Source organism: Protomyctophum bolini, assembly GCF_963924005.1.
Source record: "Protomyctophum bolini genome assembly, chromosome: 13".
NCBI lineage: Eukaryota > Metazoa > Chordata > Actinopteri > Myctophiformes > Myctophidae > Protomyctophum > Protomyctophum bolini.
Window position 1 is genome coordinate 25,521,748 of NC_137874.1, and position 15,673 is coordinate 25,537,420.

The window sequence follows — 15,673 nt, forward strand, 5'->3', positions numbered from 1 at the left end:
TTTAGTGGTCATGTGAAGTTCTCTCCAACCTGTTCTCTGTCCTGTGTGTAAGCCTGAAGTAAACCATTCTTAACACTGTGTGGGAGAAGAAAGGATGGAATGTCATTTCTATCCAGCTAAAACGACCCGATAGAATAGACTTGTCTTTATCAAATCTGCTCAAGCCCAGATATGTGGGTGGCTTGGCAGACACAGAGTCAGTGGGGAAGCTAGCACTAAAAGCTGACGGACAGTTCAAGGAAGACCCAGAGAAAGATACAGCAAGGCGGGCAGTAAAAGAAAATTTGAGAAGCTGGGGCTTTTCTCTGGTGACTCCTTCAGAGTCCTTCATGCTCCCCCAAACGTTTCCTGCACTGTTCCTAGTAACTCATTAGCAAGAGTAGCCGACAACAATCCCATTCACCCTTGATTCCCTTTTTCCCTCACTAAACATGGCAACCAGCTGAATCATATACTGTAGCAGTGTCAAAGCTGAGGGACAGGCAAGTAAGTCTCTAATGATGATAGCTTCAGTATGAGACCTTTCCTCTGAGGTGACAAATGCCTCCACACTCTTCAAAAAAAAAGCTGTCTGTTCTTTACATTAGTAAACCCTACCACTGACATTTACTGGCCAGGAACCCTGACGGTGTTGCAGAGGTTGAGTATAACTACCGTTATTAACCATGCTAAAAAGGGTGCTTGCAGAGCTGATTTATGCCGTCTGCCCAAGGTGGAAGGGGAAATTAGACGTGAGGAAATTGTGAAAAGAGTGCGACCCCGACCAAAAACCCAAACCCATTAATTCTGTAGGAGGAAAGTGAAAATGTGGCGTTTTCGCGATTGAAAAAGAGCAAAGATGTTGTCGTCAGGCTCGTCCGTCTTGGATTCTGTGCGTGCGTTTACTCAATTAATGAAAAGTTATAGCTCTCTCTCCTCTCATGTAAAAGCACACTCCCACCAAGTGTTCACTGCTATTATTGTAAATCAGCTGCCATGAGCAGCTAGTTGTTAACCTGTCATCAGAATGATACGGAGCGTTTTTTTCTGTAGTCTTGATGTTCACTGCACGCTATCTGGGGTGGTCAAGTGGGGAACACACACATGCACGCATGCGCTCACACGCACACACGCTAGTCTGTGTGTAGTAAATGTTTCCTTAAAACAAAAAAAACATGCATAGCCCCGACTTTCATCTCATCTTTATCCCCCAGCACAACACGCATACAGACACACATACTGTACACACACCTGCAGAATGTCTACTGTATGTTTGGGTTTTCTGGCTCATTTGTTTTCAGAGAGGAGGGTTTCCTGAGAATAACACGTTTTCTATGGGTGATAAGAGACCGATCACTTAATGGGCACCATGGCTGAGTGAGAGACAGGAACACACTGTCAGACACACACCTCCTCAACATCCTAAACACTGTGACAAGGAATGAAGATTACACCGTCAGTCCTGAGTGTTAATTCAACTCAATAGTATAATAATAGACCCTTACGGGTCCAGTCAGATTTAAATGAACATTCAGGGTTTTACAGCATGATAGCAGTCAACACAGGATGCCTTCTAGGAACGTCAGCAGAGGAATGAACTCATACTGTACATAGTTAACTTCTAAGTCTCAATGGTGGTCTTTAATAAGCAGGAGAAGAATGTTGTCATATTTCAGAAAACAACCAGTATCCATCTGACACCAGGTCAAAAATGGTTTATCTGCTTGTCAAGAGACAGAACCGCATGCGTGCTCATTCATAAATGAAAATTCTGCAAAATAGAATCAGGATCTAAAAAAAATTGACGGATATATAAACAGGATATTCCTAGCGGACAGTCTGTCTGATGAGCAAGCTAAATGATTGATAGCAAAACCTCCCTGCTGCATCCAGCTGGCACATATTTGATAGACAAGCCAACAACATGACACCAGGAGACCATTTAGGGCATTGTACAAGGGATAAAATGTGCAGAGCACCATTTTAGAAGAGGGACCACGTGGAGGCATCCTGGCACAGATCCAATTATAATCAGCCAAAGAATCAGGTGCTTTCTGAAATATTGTAAACACCCGTCAGCAATAATAACCTCTCATTAATAAAAGACGAGTGCTTTTTGTTGAATACCGCAGTCAAGCTATTAATAGTTTTACAGTGAGAGAGAAGTACCGCATGGTGTGTACAGTATGGTTTCTGGGTTTTCAACGTGTGGATTATGAGCCTGGGGGGAATAACAATGTACTAAAAGTGCAATTAGAGAAAGAAAATTGAATTAATCTAAAAAAGTAATTTTCCTTCAAAAGTGTATTTCCTAATAAGCACCTGCGCTTCGTGGATGGATGCCATGAATATGATGTGAGGGGAGGGCATCCAGTTCTTCTGGCTGTACGGCTCAGTGCTGACAGGCAAAGAGGCAGAGGATTAAGACCCATTTGTCAGGATCCACACACAAAGAAAGCTCCCAAAACCCCCTATAGCACTTGTGTGTGTGTGTGTGTGTGTGTGTGTGTGTGTGTGTGTGTGTGTGTGTGTGTGTGTGTGTGTGAGCATGCCTGTGCACACTTGCACGCACTAACAATGCACATGCCAATCATTAACAGCTCCCCATCCCAGACCCTGGTGGCCCAGTGCATCGTGGTGCCACTGCCCTTTGGCCAAACAGCTCGCTCTGTCCCTCTCTGGCCCTTCTGGAACCTGTATGGCCTGGTTTTAGACAAACACTGACACTGGTGCCAGCCAGGCCACTGAGACAGATCACTTTGTGGGATGACAGGGCTTTGAAAAGAGACTCTTAGGAATAAGAACTAGGTCAGTCGCCTAGCTTAGGCTAAATAGGAGTGGAGATCTTGGTCGAAATGACTCCGGATAGCGATTGTTGGGAGGGAACATTTGGAGCATCACCGGTTGAATCATATAATTGTAACCCAGCTTGACCTTTCCCTATTGTTAAACTTTTGACTTATGTGCAATTGAATAAGCAACCTAGGAAGCACATGTTGTACTGAAAATAATTCTAGGAGCCATCTGGATAGTCTAGCTGTACTACAGCTTGATGGATGTTACAGTTAGGTTCAAGGCAGGTCTTCACTGTTGTGTGTGCATAACTGCATATTATGGTATGAACTGAATTTATGGAATGAACTCATTTGTGAGTGTGTGTGTGTGTGTGTGTGTGTGTATGTACTGTATATGTTCACCTGCATGCTAATGTAATTGTATGTCTCTCACAGCAGTATTCAACATGACCTTGGACTGAGGGTTTTATTTCCCAGTGGACATTAGGTGTGCGCAGGGTTGCAGTCAAATACCCAAGAGGCGTTATGGACTCCATAGCGACCTCAGCGACTCCATTGCACAAAGTTTCTTTAGTGTGCTTTCTTATATGTCAAATAGCAGTTAGCCTATTTTTCAAGGAATGTTCTTCTATTTTCATAAAAAACTTCTTGTATTTTTGTAAAATGTTCACCTATTATGACATGCCCAGTATAGATGGCTTATGTGGTTGAACCGCAGGAATTGAGGGGGGGGGGGGGGGACTCGCAGGTTCAGACGACATAAGTGACAGAAGTTTTCCGTTTGTGATGGCACGACATCAGTATATTTTATACGGTACTCTACTCTTAAAGCGCATTAAGACAAGAGCTTACTATGATGAACAAGCAGTATTACACATAATTACAAATTACAAATAAAGCAAGACATTGCTCACAACTTGTATAGTAAATGAGTAAAAGTGAGTGTATAGTAAATGAGTAAAAGTATGTTTTTTATACTACTGGGGCATTACATGGGAAGAAAATACCTATACAAAATATTTTCTCAAAAACGAGGATACAACTGAATTGTGCAAAATCTTAGATTGTCATTTTAGAAAAGAAAGTGGAAAAACACAAGTGGGAACAGAAATTGTGAGACTGTCTACTGCCTCTGAATGGAAGTCTCTTTTACCAACTAGTTGTCATTACAACAAGAAGTGTAAAGGGGAAGATACTACTTGACTATAAATACTTTATTCACTTTCCTACTTAGCGTTTGTATACTTTTTTTAGCCTGTTTTCGGGAACATGCTGTCCAAGCAGTTGTCGGAGTCGCACAAAAACAGTCAATGTAAAAGCTCACATTGCACATCCGTCGCATGACGACGCCAGGCCCAGGAAATAATTCCCAATGCATTTTCCCCATAGACATTTCAAAAAGTATTTATTTAAAGACCTTTTAAGCGTCGTACAAAGCCAACTCGAGTTGTCAAATCATGACAATAAACTGTTTTGGACCAAACAAATACCGGTAGTTACAAAGAAGAAAAACAACAAAAAAAAGTGTTGTAACCTGCCGTTTTTTTCTTCTTTCCAAATTATTTGTTAGGCCCAAAACATTGTGTTTATTAAAGTCTTTAAAAAAATACTTTTTGAAAAGTCTATGAGGAAAATTAACGGGGAATTATCTCGAGTAGGCGGGACTGCAACGCTCTATACAGGTTAAAGGCATCCAGCCTTTTAGTGTGTGTGCAAACACAAACTTTGTCCTGACACAATCATTAAATGCCATTGACAATGAATGGACAATTTTGAGTGTTTGTGTAAACACAAACATTGCGTAACACAAACATTGTCAATAAAAATATCAAACGATAAATACAATTGATTATTTTCATTATTTGATATTGACAGTTATTGAATTAGTGTAATTAGTTGAGCTGCACAAAGTGAGAGAGTAATTATTCTGTCTATCATACTTTACTATTATGTATGACAGTGCACAAGGTTGTCCACCAGATGGTGATGAAAAGTGAACTCAACTATGCACACCTCTAAATTGCCTTGATGTTCACTGAACTCATGCTTTTGGTATTACAGTGGTTATGTATTGCCACAATTATATTATGAGGATTAGTCTCCTGTATGATATACTGTATTATGTGATGATATGACAAATCAAATTGCAAATGACTTCATTAACAACATTGTTAGGCATATCATCACATGCACAGACATAACTGTGACTCATGTGTTTGAACCCACCTTGTGTTTGCCCTCTGAATTATTCTCTCTCTCTCTCTCTCTCTCTCTCTCTCTCTCCACAGTAATATCTAATAAAACAGAAATACCTTAAATATATTTTTAGAAATTCCAGTATGATTTGTTTGGCCCAAGAATGCAGACATATTTTCTAGGCAATGTGTTTTGACTGTTACGCCAGCTTGCCTGGCAGCGATACTACTGGCAAAACCATGAATTGGAGCAAGGTTTAGTAGGTAGGCACTCCCATTTCCAAATAAAATAAATTCCTTTCGCCACCTTTTCTCCAATATACCCCATGCACTTGATTTAGCCCCGTTAAGCAATAATTTGTCAGAAAAAAACCTCTAAATTGGGGTAATATACAGTATTGTATTTATTAGCCAATGAACGCAATTATGCGAGGACAAAGCCACAATAGTCAACTGCTTGTCTATTATCGCTCAAGTAGGGTTAATGATGTTAATTATCTTGCTTAGAAAGAGGCGGTTTGTTTTTCTACATTAGACTGTGGAGGAAATACTGTTGTTTGTATTGCAGACGTGATGTCATCAATCAATGTCCTCCCACCAGCAGAACAATTCACAACGAAAGGAGACTGTATAAAATGTGCATTGGCTTTAAAAACAGACATTTGGCAGACACAGTGGAAGAGCAGCTGCCTGTTACTGAGCTGCCTTTACCTTTCTTCTGGAGCTGCGCTCTCTCCTTCTGTCGCTGCTCTATCTCTCTGCCCAGCGCCTTCCTCTGACGATCCAGCTCACTGCGCAGAACACCAATGCGAAGCTGCATGCACTCCCTCTCCTTTTTCTGCTCAGAGAGTCAAAGTGACAGAGAAAAGAGAGAAATTGAAAGGGAAATAAGAAACGTTTACTATTATGTCATGGCGTTAAGCATTTTGTTACCAAGCCCACATATTCCCCATTAGCTCCCTCAAAACCACCATTGGAAATACGTTCAAATCCGATGTCAATACTCCTCTGTCAAGCCAAAACCTCACTGTCAAAATTCCAAGGCCCACTGTCCAATATGTGACAGTGAGAGAGGGACAGGACAATTAAAAGATCTGGTGGAATAAAGGGGCTGGAATGAGCTTCATTTATAGAAATGCATGCCAGCACACTGCTGTACGATATGAAGACGTGATGTTGTGTGTGCTGAAAGCCTGGGACTGATATTCGGGGGTAAATTCTGAGCTCAGATTACGTCTACCAGAGGCGAGAGGCATTGAACAAAAGGTGGAGGTCTCCGTGGACAGGAGAAGATGATGAGAGGAGAGAGGACTTTGGGCTATGTCGGTTAGTGTCAATATAGTTTATTTATAGAGTAAGACTTCTAAGATAACTCCTCTTTATAGACTGTCTCACTGCAATGCCAAATGCAGTATAAAACATAAAAACTAAAAAGTCAAGGTTTTATTCTCTTACAACCTTAAAACCTCATAAAATAGCAGATTCATAGTCTCAACTCTCAACATGAGCTTATAGATCAGCCGTGTCATTATACGGATTGTCAGTTCAAGAGGATACCGTGCTAAAACTACCCTCACGTCTCATTGTATGTACCGTATGTGCGTACGGCATATAAATATTACCCTCCCACACCACTGGCACTTACGTACCAAAAGATCCTGATCAAAAACAGACAAGGACAGACTTTAGACGGTGACACATACCGGTAAGTTGTACGATAAGCACGTGAAGTCTTAAGTGCTGTGGTGATTTAGCAACATGCCATAATCACCATATGAGTGGACTGACAAGCCTGGCAGACAGCAACAGGACTCAGACTAAAACACAGGGCTCTGATATTTACAAAGCAGAAACAAGCACAGATGAACCCTCCCATCCCCCCATAGTGGAGTGACTGAAGTCAGACGAAGATGAATCAATGTCAGACACCCACCAACCGCTAAAACACACACACATAGACACGTAACCACATAATCCTTCTAAAACACACCCAGGTGAGAGCCCAAAGAACAGTCCATGAACACTACATGAGTCTCAGTCTGCCTGTGTGTCGCTGTTGGCTGGCGTCTCTCTCTCACCACACGCTCCCCGGCCAGCAGGGGCTTGGCGATAGAAACGTCAGAGTGCAGGTCATTAGTCAACGTCTTAGTTCTCCCTCTCTTTTTCTCTACGCAGGCATCTCTTCATCCAGCCCTTCACGTGTCTATCTGGGAGCAGAGGGAGTGCAGAGCGGGCCAACGAAGGTAATGAGTAACAGCACAGGGAAGATGTGTGGGCTTCGATGAGGGGAGGAAGATATGAGTGCCGCAGAAATATACAGTGAGGAGAGACCAGATGGAGGATGGACACATAGGACATCAAACACACGCTAGGAGAAAATTTAAGAGGAGGGGGGGGGGGGGGGTGAAAAGAGCGAGGCACAGATGACAACAGTGAGAGAGGAAAGAGAGATAGAGGGATAGCAGGAGGAAAGAGAGATAAAGGGATAGCAGAAGGAAAAAGAGAGAGGGACAGCATGGGGAAAGAGAGAGGAATAGCAAAAGAGTACTGGAAGAGGGACAGGGTTTGATGTGATAACAGAGTTTTAACCTCGTTACCGAGATCCTTCATTTTTTTCCACGAGAGAGAGGCCTGTGGTGTGTGGCGTCACGTGTGCACACGCACATTCATGCACATGCCCAGATAACGATCATTGCCTGAACATGAGTGGGAATAGAGATAGGGTTCTTCTTCTTGAAGTTTCATGGGGGGGGGGGGGGGGGGGGGACAGACTGATAGAGCCTCCATCTCTCGGAGTGTCGCACCCTGATGCTCGCATGTCAAACCACCGCTGGCTCTGGCACGAACTGCCAAACCTCCTACACTTTCACCAAGGGCGAGAGTTGACACGTAGGTCACGGCCTGTCTGTCTGTCTGTGTCTGTCTGTCCGTCTGTGTGTATGATCATCAACATCAAACAGCCGTTGGTCAGCTGAGTAAACAAGAAGCAGGCACAGAGGGGTCTGCAGCGTATTAAACCCACCAGATTAATGGCAATGGTGTGTGGGTGAGAGGGTGAAACGGCCATGCCGCTGGACTGGGTGGGCTTCGGCCAGTCACCCCTTTGATCCACGCTCACTGTAGAGCAGGCATATTCACACAGATAGGCAGGCCGAGTACAGAGCTCTCCTACTCACGCGAGCAGAAGGAAAGACCCCTGAAGAACCACACAATGATCTCCTCTCTCCCTTCCCTCTCTTAATGTGTCTTAAAGTCGCCAGGATGGTATGAGGATATGCATTACATGATTTATTAACTGAGGTGAACTCCGAAAAAAGAAAAGGCTCTGAGGAATGCTTCACTGTGGGGGAAACATCAGCCACGGGTTCTTTTATTTTTATTTTTTCTGTGTGTTTGAATGGGACTCTTTGTGGGCAGCGTGTGGAGGTTGGAGTTTGTGTGCGATGTACAGAAAGGCTTTCGGTGCAGTGTCTTTGATAGGTAGGGCCGACGGAGACGAACAAAGAAGTCAACTATCAGAAGCTGATGGAGAGTAACAGCTGTGGCTGAGAAGGAGTGATGGGATGCAATGAACGTCTGAACTGAGCGGTGCAGGCTGTGTGTGTGTGTGTGTGTGTGTGTGTGTGTGTGTGTGTGTGTGTGTGTGTGTGACGTGTCACGTGTGTGTGTGCTCAACGGTGCCACTTTAGGTCACCCAGCAGTATTGTCGTAATCAAGTGATTACGACACCGCTCAAAAACCCTCCTAACCCTAACCCTCTTAATGGCGTAACGCACACAGAAAAACAACATATAGGCCTTTATGTGCCCTTAAGCTTAAAAGCATGTAATCCAAAAGTGAATCTACCTGGAGGACGAAAATATGGCCGTGTCACTGCCTCAGGGCTTTTATAACACAGAGGATGTCGACGCGTTTGAAGTGAACGTTTACAATAAACACAACGTCAAACCTGGGATTAGTGCTTCGTTTTCACAGCTGTGTGGCTGCCAATTCCAAAAATGTTAAATATGCCTTCTTGCCGCTTCTTTTTTTTTTTTTTACTTTGGCTCTTTGTCAAAGGATACGACAGGAGGTGGAAACATAAATAGTGGCTTTTGGTCAAGGCATTATTATTCAGAGGCTTGTGGTGGTGGTGGGGCACAGGGGCTCCCCCCATTTCTTCTCTGACAAGCAGCCAAAACAGAAAGCTATGACAACAGCCTGTAGGGTCTAATTACATCTTTCCGGGGATCTGTGCGATACAGGCTATAGAATCCTACAAGTATTTAGTACAATACCACCTACAGTAGGTTGTTATTACAGGATAACCTAAAAGGCCTGACTAGTAAAATAACGTAGAAAACATGAAACGTGATTTTTTGTTTAGCAGGAAATTTGATGGAATAGAGATTGACTAGTCTCATCAGAATATTAGTTGCCCTAAACACTCAATTCTGTAGGGCTGTTACACTAAGATGCTGATCATTATCTCCACCAGGAGATCATTCGTTCAACCCTGTGTGTGTGTGTGTGTGTGTGTGTGTGTGTGTGTGTGTGTGTGTGTGTGTGTGTGTGTGTGTGCGTGCGTGTGTGTGCGTGCGTGTGTGTGTCCTCCATTGAGCCTCTCAAATACTTTTCAATTCAATGACAACAATATATTTTTTGCAGAGTAATTGTGCATCTGGGGATAATCCTGCCAGAATATGTACTAGAATTAACCAATCGCATACATGCAAGTTTGTTGGTGCCATCTATTAGATACATTTATAAATATGACAACGTACCCCAAAACACCCATATCACCATGTCCATGTACTCATTTAGAGCACTACTGTATAAGTCAGACTTAGCCCTTTTTACAGAGTTTAGAGTGCTGGTGACTAGGGGTGCAACGGTTCAGTTAGACCACGGTTCGGTTCGAACCTCGGTATGGGGGCCACGGTTTCGGTTCGGTTTCGGTACAGTAAAAAAAAATACCCCCTTGTGAAGTGATCCCCAGGAACGCGCCCTACTGTACCCTCTACTGTACTGTACTGTACTAGTGTCACTGTACTGGCACACACGAAATCATCATATATACAGTTAATAATCTGCGTGTGTTAGGTTGTGCACAGGTGGTGAAAAACAACCACGCTGTTTTCATGCTCATACCCAGCCAGCCAGCCAGGCAGTGGCTTGCACCACTCAAAAAAGTTTATTTATAGCATTTTCTTTTCTTCTCTTTTTTTAGCATATATTATTTTATTAGGCATTTCTGCCTTTTCATTATTTTGAACTTGAAAGGGGGAAAAATACCTTATATTGCTATTTTAATGTGCCTCATCATTATTTTCAAGGCGAAATAAATGCACCTATGCGCTCACACGGGGCATTAAGCACATGCAGGAAAGAGGAGAGGAGAGTGCCTCCTGGGAGGGGAGTCATTCACAGTGAATGCGTCGTGTCTCAGAAAAATAGCCTACAAAAGTTTACAATAAGTCTACATGAGGATTTAAGGATATTATGCTTATATTATTAGAAGAAGGGCTTCTATCTACAGTCATGGATTGGACATGGGAGTATTTTGTTGGTACTTTTCTGACGGAATGAATGTCCTGCTGCGGGTTGTTTATGCTCTCACTCTCCCTCTTAATTAGCACTCAAACAGCGAGTGCAGATGCAGAATCAGATCTGAACAAACTTACAACGACCGTGCTTAGAAGCCTGTTGGCGCGAGGTTACTCCGCTGTGTGTGTCTCTGTGTATGACGATCAATAATTATTCCAAGAACGACGTTTAAAGACGAGTGCTGGATTCTCCTCATCATGCCGTCTCTCTCTCTCTGTGTGTGTGTGTGTGTGTGTGTGTGACTGTGTGTAGGGGGTGGGCCGACAGAGTGCTACACTTCTGTGACCGAAAGAGTGCTAGACTTCTTAGTAGGACGGTGTGTGACCGATAGAGTGCTAGACTTCTAAGTAGGCCAGTGTGTGACCGAGAAATACATTCTTCGCAGCTGTAATAAATGAATTAATGCAAACCGAAATAGCGCGGTTCATTAGAGCGCATTGAACCGTGTATGTGGAACCGAACGGTTCGGTTTTCGGTTGAAAACCGTTGCACCCCTACTGGTGACCAGCAAAACTGGCACCAAAACAAATACAGCAACGTGTAGAGTAGACATGACAGACAAGTAGAGTTATAAATACTGCATTTGACAATACAATTGTTATGTGGGTGATTTGATTGGGACATCCCTACTTAATTGAATGTTACATTATGTTATGGTGTGGTGAGTGTTGAGAGACCTCTCTCTATCTCTCTCAATCTCATGGATTGACAATGCTGGCATCATAAACTATCTCATCCTACATGCCATTGCTTTTCAGTTTTATGTATAACTGACTGAACCTGAGTAGCCATAATTTCAACGACATAATGGATCTTACTTCCTCTGGTGAAAGTCTCGCAAAGCGAGTGAGGTGCCGCAAAAACCTGACATTTCAATTCACAACCTTGGATTGATTGGCGATACAATTATTGCCATTGACATAAGAAATTAACCATCAGATTTTGCGAATATTAAAGACATTTGTCCAGAAACACGTGCAGAATCTTTCTGACAATGGAACTGGGGAGGCTGTGTGCTTCTCATTTTGCGATGTTTTAGGCTATAACATTGTAATGTTATGTTCATCCTATGGTGAGATCACCGTCCAAAGCTATAGGGCCCTATATAGACTAGTCTGGTTGGACCATGATAACATAATCAAAGTTCTGTATTATATCCATCCCAACTTTTGCACCATGCCTTTTCATACGTGCAAAACCCCAAAACATTCAGTCATCTCATGTCCCAGACAAAGAGAAAGATGGAGGAAGGTAGACGGTGAATGTTTATATGAGAGAGTGAGAGAGAGAGGATGACAGTAGAAATGATGTACAACATGATGTCACACTACTCTTTCAAGGCTGTAGATAGACATTGAGGAGATACAGTATGCACTCCACTGGAATGTAATTTCAGCGTCTCTGAGATAAATGGATTTCCTTAAGCAAGAGCCTCACCCGTTCTGTGCAAGTTGATGTGGTCCTTAGTTTCTCCTCAATCTCCTTCCCGATCTTCTGCACTGTCACCTGGGTCTGCTTGATGGCTCTCTGGGCTGTGTGGAGCCTACAGGAGGGAAAGAAGGCACAGTAACCATCTAGAACCGCAAGAAAGATTCCTGATGTTCAAACTGGGTTCCTAAGTGTGTGGTAGATTGATTGCTAGATAAAAAGGAGCATCAATGTTTATGACTGCACCAGTCATTCATTTAATTCAGATTGCGTGTTTACAGTAAATGTTTGTAGGCAGATGGTCAGGCTTGTGTGAGTTACGACATTCCCCATGTGTAGGCCCTTTGTTGAGCCTGTTTGCTTCCCCTTTGCCATTTTTCTGATTTACTGGGGTTAATCTGCATTGTTCGGCTTCGTCACCAAAATGCTAACCATTAATAGTAGAACAAAGGACAAAGTGCATTCTGCAAACATTCTGAGAGGAAAAAAGCCCTGGGTTCGATACAACTAATGTAAGCTATACTCCTAAAAACCCATGGGACAGATCAAGTTCTCAAATACCACAGACCACAAATAGCTAACAGAATTTTAATCACTATTTTTCTCTAATACACCTCACCACAATATGAGATCAGATGTTACCCTATGGACCTAAACCTATCAATCCCAGAAAGCGGTAAGAAACATCAAGAGCCAACTAATAAAATCTGACCACAACTACAGAGAACCATTTCTAAACTGTCGGGTTGCTCTACTCCTGTCATTGTCCCCCTCCTTTGGAAAAGGGGAACCGTAACAACGGTACAGAAATGACAAGCCAGAGCATTATTGCAGTCATCAATCACTGTGCTGATTAACTTCCAAGTATATTTTGTGCAGTTCCAGAGCTCATGCAAAGAAAGAAGAAACTGCCCACAACACAACCTCAGGGATTCAGCCAAACTATCGACAAACTGTCCCACATGGTGGGCTTGGGCTACAGACACATTGTCAGAGCAGATTAAGATCACCCCATATCTATCTTAAAGTTGGAGTGCCTGGCCCGGCCCAGCGGTCCGGGCACCTACGCTGGTAATCCAGCCTGACAGTGTGTCGCGGGTTCGTGTCCCGATCCCGACGACCATTGCTGCATGTCTTCTCCCCCATCTCTCTCCCCGTTTCCTGTCTACCTACTGCAATAGGTCTACTTGTACGTCTCTAAATGTTTTGATGATTTGAACAAGGTGGACCCTCTTGTAAACAAGTGTAATGCTTTATGTCTTTGTATTGAGTTGTGCTTGAAATGTACTGTAATTCTGCAAACTGTTACAATCAATGTCAGCATTCCAGTATGTTCCTATTCACCTGTTCAGCAGAGCTTACACCTTAAAACAGGAAAGCAAAATTTCTGACACATTCTAACCACATTGGGTGATCTACTCTAGACTAGAGGAGTAATGTTCAGTCCTTAGGACAAATAAAAAACAGAAAGTTACTTTAATTTATACAGTAGATGTAGTCCAGTGGTTAGCCTCATGTTCCCTGGCCAAAGGGGCAAAGAATGACTCTATACTATTGGGCTCCCATGGAGCCTGGTAACAGGTAATGGGGCTACTTCTCCTTAGAAGATACCCTGCCATTAAAATCCCACTTTGGCTTCAGGACAGCAGCAGTCCATCAAAGTAAATGACGGATTACACAGTAAAACCTAGTTTTTTTTACCATTTACCAATCCATTACCAAATATAAACTGTCATGGCAAGTGTAGCCTAAAGAGAAATGCTTCTCTCCATGCAGTGCCAGTACAACAACAATATATTTCTCCCATACGTCTGTCAGCTATTGGCCGGTGCTTTTATTCATGAACCCTTATACACAAAGCTATGTTTTCCCCAGAGTGTACTCTGATGATTTCTAGACCAATCTAGAGATTAACGTGACGGTGTGATGACAGACTATGCTCAGTTTGACTGAAAATGACCACGTTGACAAGCTACACTGCTACAGTACACACACAGTTCACTTTGAGTCGGCTGATAAGTCGTAAATCCTTAAGTGAACTCTTCTGCTCTTTTACTGTCTTTGATTCTCTTCAGCAGAGGTAATTAGTGATATGTGAATGGATTATTGGTGTATATTGAACAAAGCCCTAAATTGTCTGTCTATGCCTGTAGGCAATATACGTCTCTAATGGGGGAGATTCTCTGGCGTAAAAAGCACCAGTGGGAGAGTTGAATACTATTTGAGAGTTCTCAAATAGTATTCAACATCACCTCTCCCCCGGGAATGGCAGGGACTTTAAATTTGGTTCGTAAATAGTAGGAGTAGGCATTTTACTCTGCTGAGTCCACTATGATGAGAAAATGGCTTTTGCATAGCTATACACTTGCTTTGAGCGTTCCAAATTTTGCCTCCTGAGTGGTTTTAGTTTGCGAGGCTCAGTTAGAATAGTTTTCCAGCTCAGTGGGGTCATCATTTTGCAAATCCAGGGGGATTCTTCTGGGATTTGGGGTTATGAAGATTCCATGGCTACTATAGCACATTACTACGACAAAGCTTTTGGCAAATCATTCCCGTTTTGATATAAAAAGCATTTTGTGGAGGAGCAGATCCAACAGGATCACCATTTCTCCTCTTCTTCTTGTTTTTGTGACAGCGATAGCCGTCGGTGATAGTCGTCCTCTGGAACGTTGGGGCGAAGCTGTTTTGACAGCTTCATCTGTTTAGGTGATTGCGATGCTGGAATCTGATACCGCTTCTTCCCCTAGGTGAGAGCAGTTATCTCCTCAACCCCCTTTTCACGCATGTCTGCCCCCCTTATCGCTCCCTGTGTCTGGGCCCAGGGCCTGCCCATCAAGCCTCACCACAACCTATGGATCCAGAGAAGAGAAAGTACCTACTACCTGCCATCCAGAGAACATATTCTAACTATAGTCATGATGATGGGCCAAAATTGCTAGCTCGCTAGCTTGCTGATCGTTTGCTAGGTCATGTGTGACATGCAACACCGTCGTATGATGAAGTTTAAATCAGGCTTTAAGGTGTGAAGAGTAACCAACAGCTAGGCTGCAGGGGCTTTAACGGAAGTTATGACTGACTGCTTCACAAGCAGCCAGCCCTTGATGTTAAGATTGATAAGCATCAGAAAAACAATAACATTTGCTCATTTGACCCCGGGCACAAGGGTACGCAACGGTGTTAAGAGAAAAACAAAAATACTCCTGAAACTTTCTAAACAGAACTTTTGCTAAAACAAGAGTTGTAGAAACGTTGTTGGTGTAATGCATTGCAGACGGTGGAGATTTTGAAAGATTTGTGAGAATATGAGATACGAGAGATTGACTCTCAGGAAAATACAAATGGTCTCGACTTTGCTGACCTTAAAATCCCTCCCAGGTCCAAGCCTTTTAAAAACACCTTTCAGCCAAGCTGGAGGTCAACAGCCTGGCAACCTCCCTCACACCCACCACCCTCTGTTCTCTATTCACTTTACTTCGCTGATGACCTTAAAATAAATATTTACAATGGTTTATGTGCCGTGCTGCGGTCCAGAATTCATAATCTTGCAATCAGTGCAGAGCAGCATCAGCAAAGACAGATGTGTCATCTGGCTTACGGAGATAAGTGAGAGGAAGGCCTTGTGTCTGATGAAGAGACCAGAGTGCGTATCCGTTGTCTCTGAAGAGCTGGGCACATCAAATCAACTACAGT

General features: G+C 43.1%; 1 protein-coding gene across 2 annotated transcripts in view; it reads right to left on the reverse strand.

Moving 5' to 3' along the window:
- Window positions 1-15,673, reverse strand: part of uvrag (UV radiation resistance associated gene) — a 106,571-nt gene that overhangs the window by 70,929 nt on the left and 19,969 nt on the right. For both annotated transcript variants that reach the window (XM_080779785.1, XM_080779786.1), the window contains exons 7-8: window positions 11,993-12,098; window positions 5,681-5,807 (exon numbers count right to left, since the gene is read on the reverse strand). In XM_080779785.1, coding sequence (XP_080635911.1) covers window positions 5,681-5,807; window positions 11,993-12,098 — 233 coding nt within the window. The remainder of the gene's footprint in view (window positions 1-5,680; window positions 5,808-11,992; window positions 12,099-15,673) is intronic.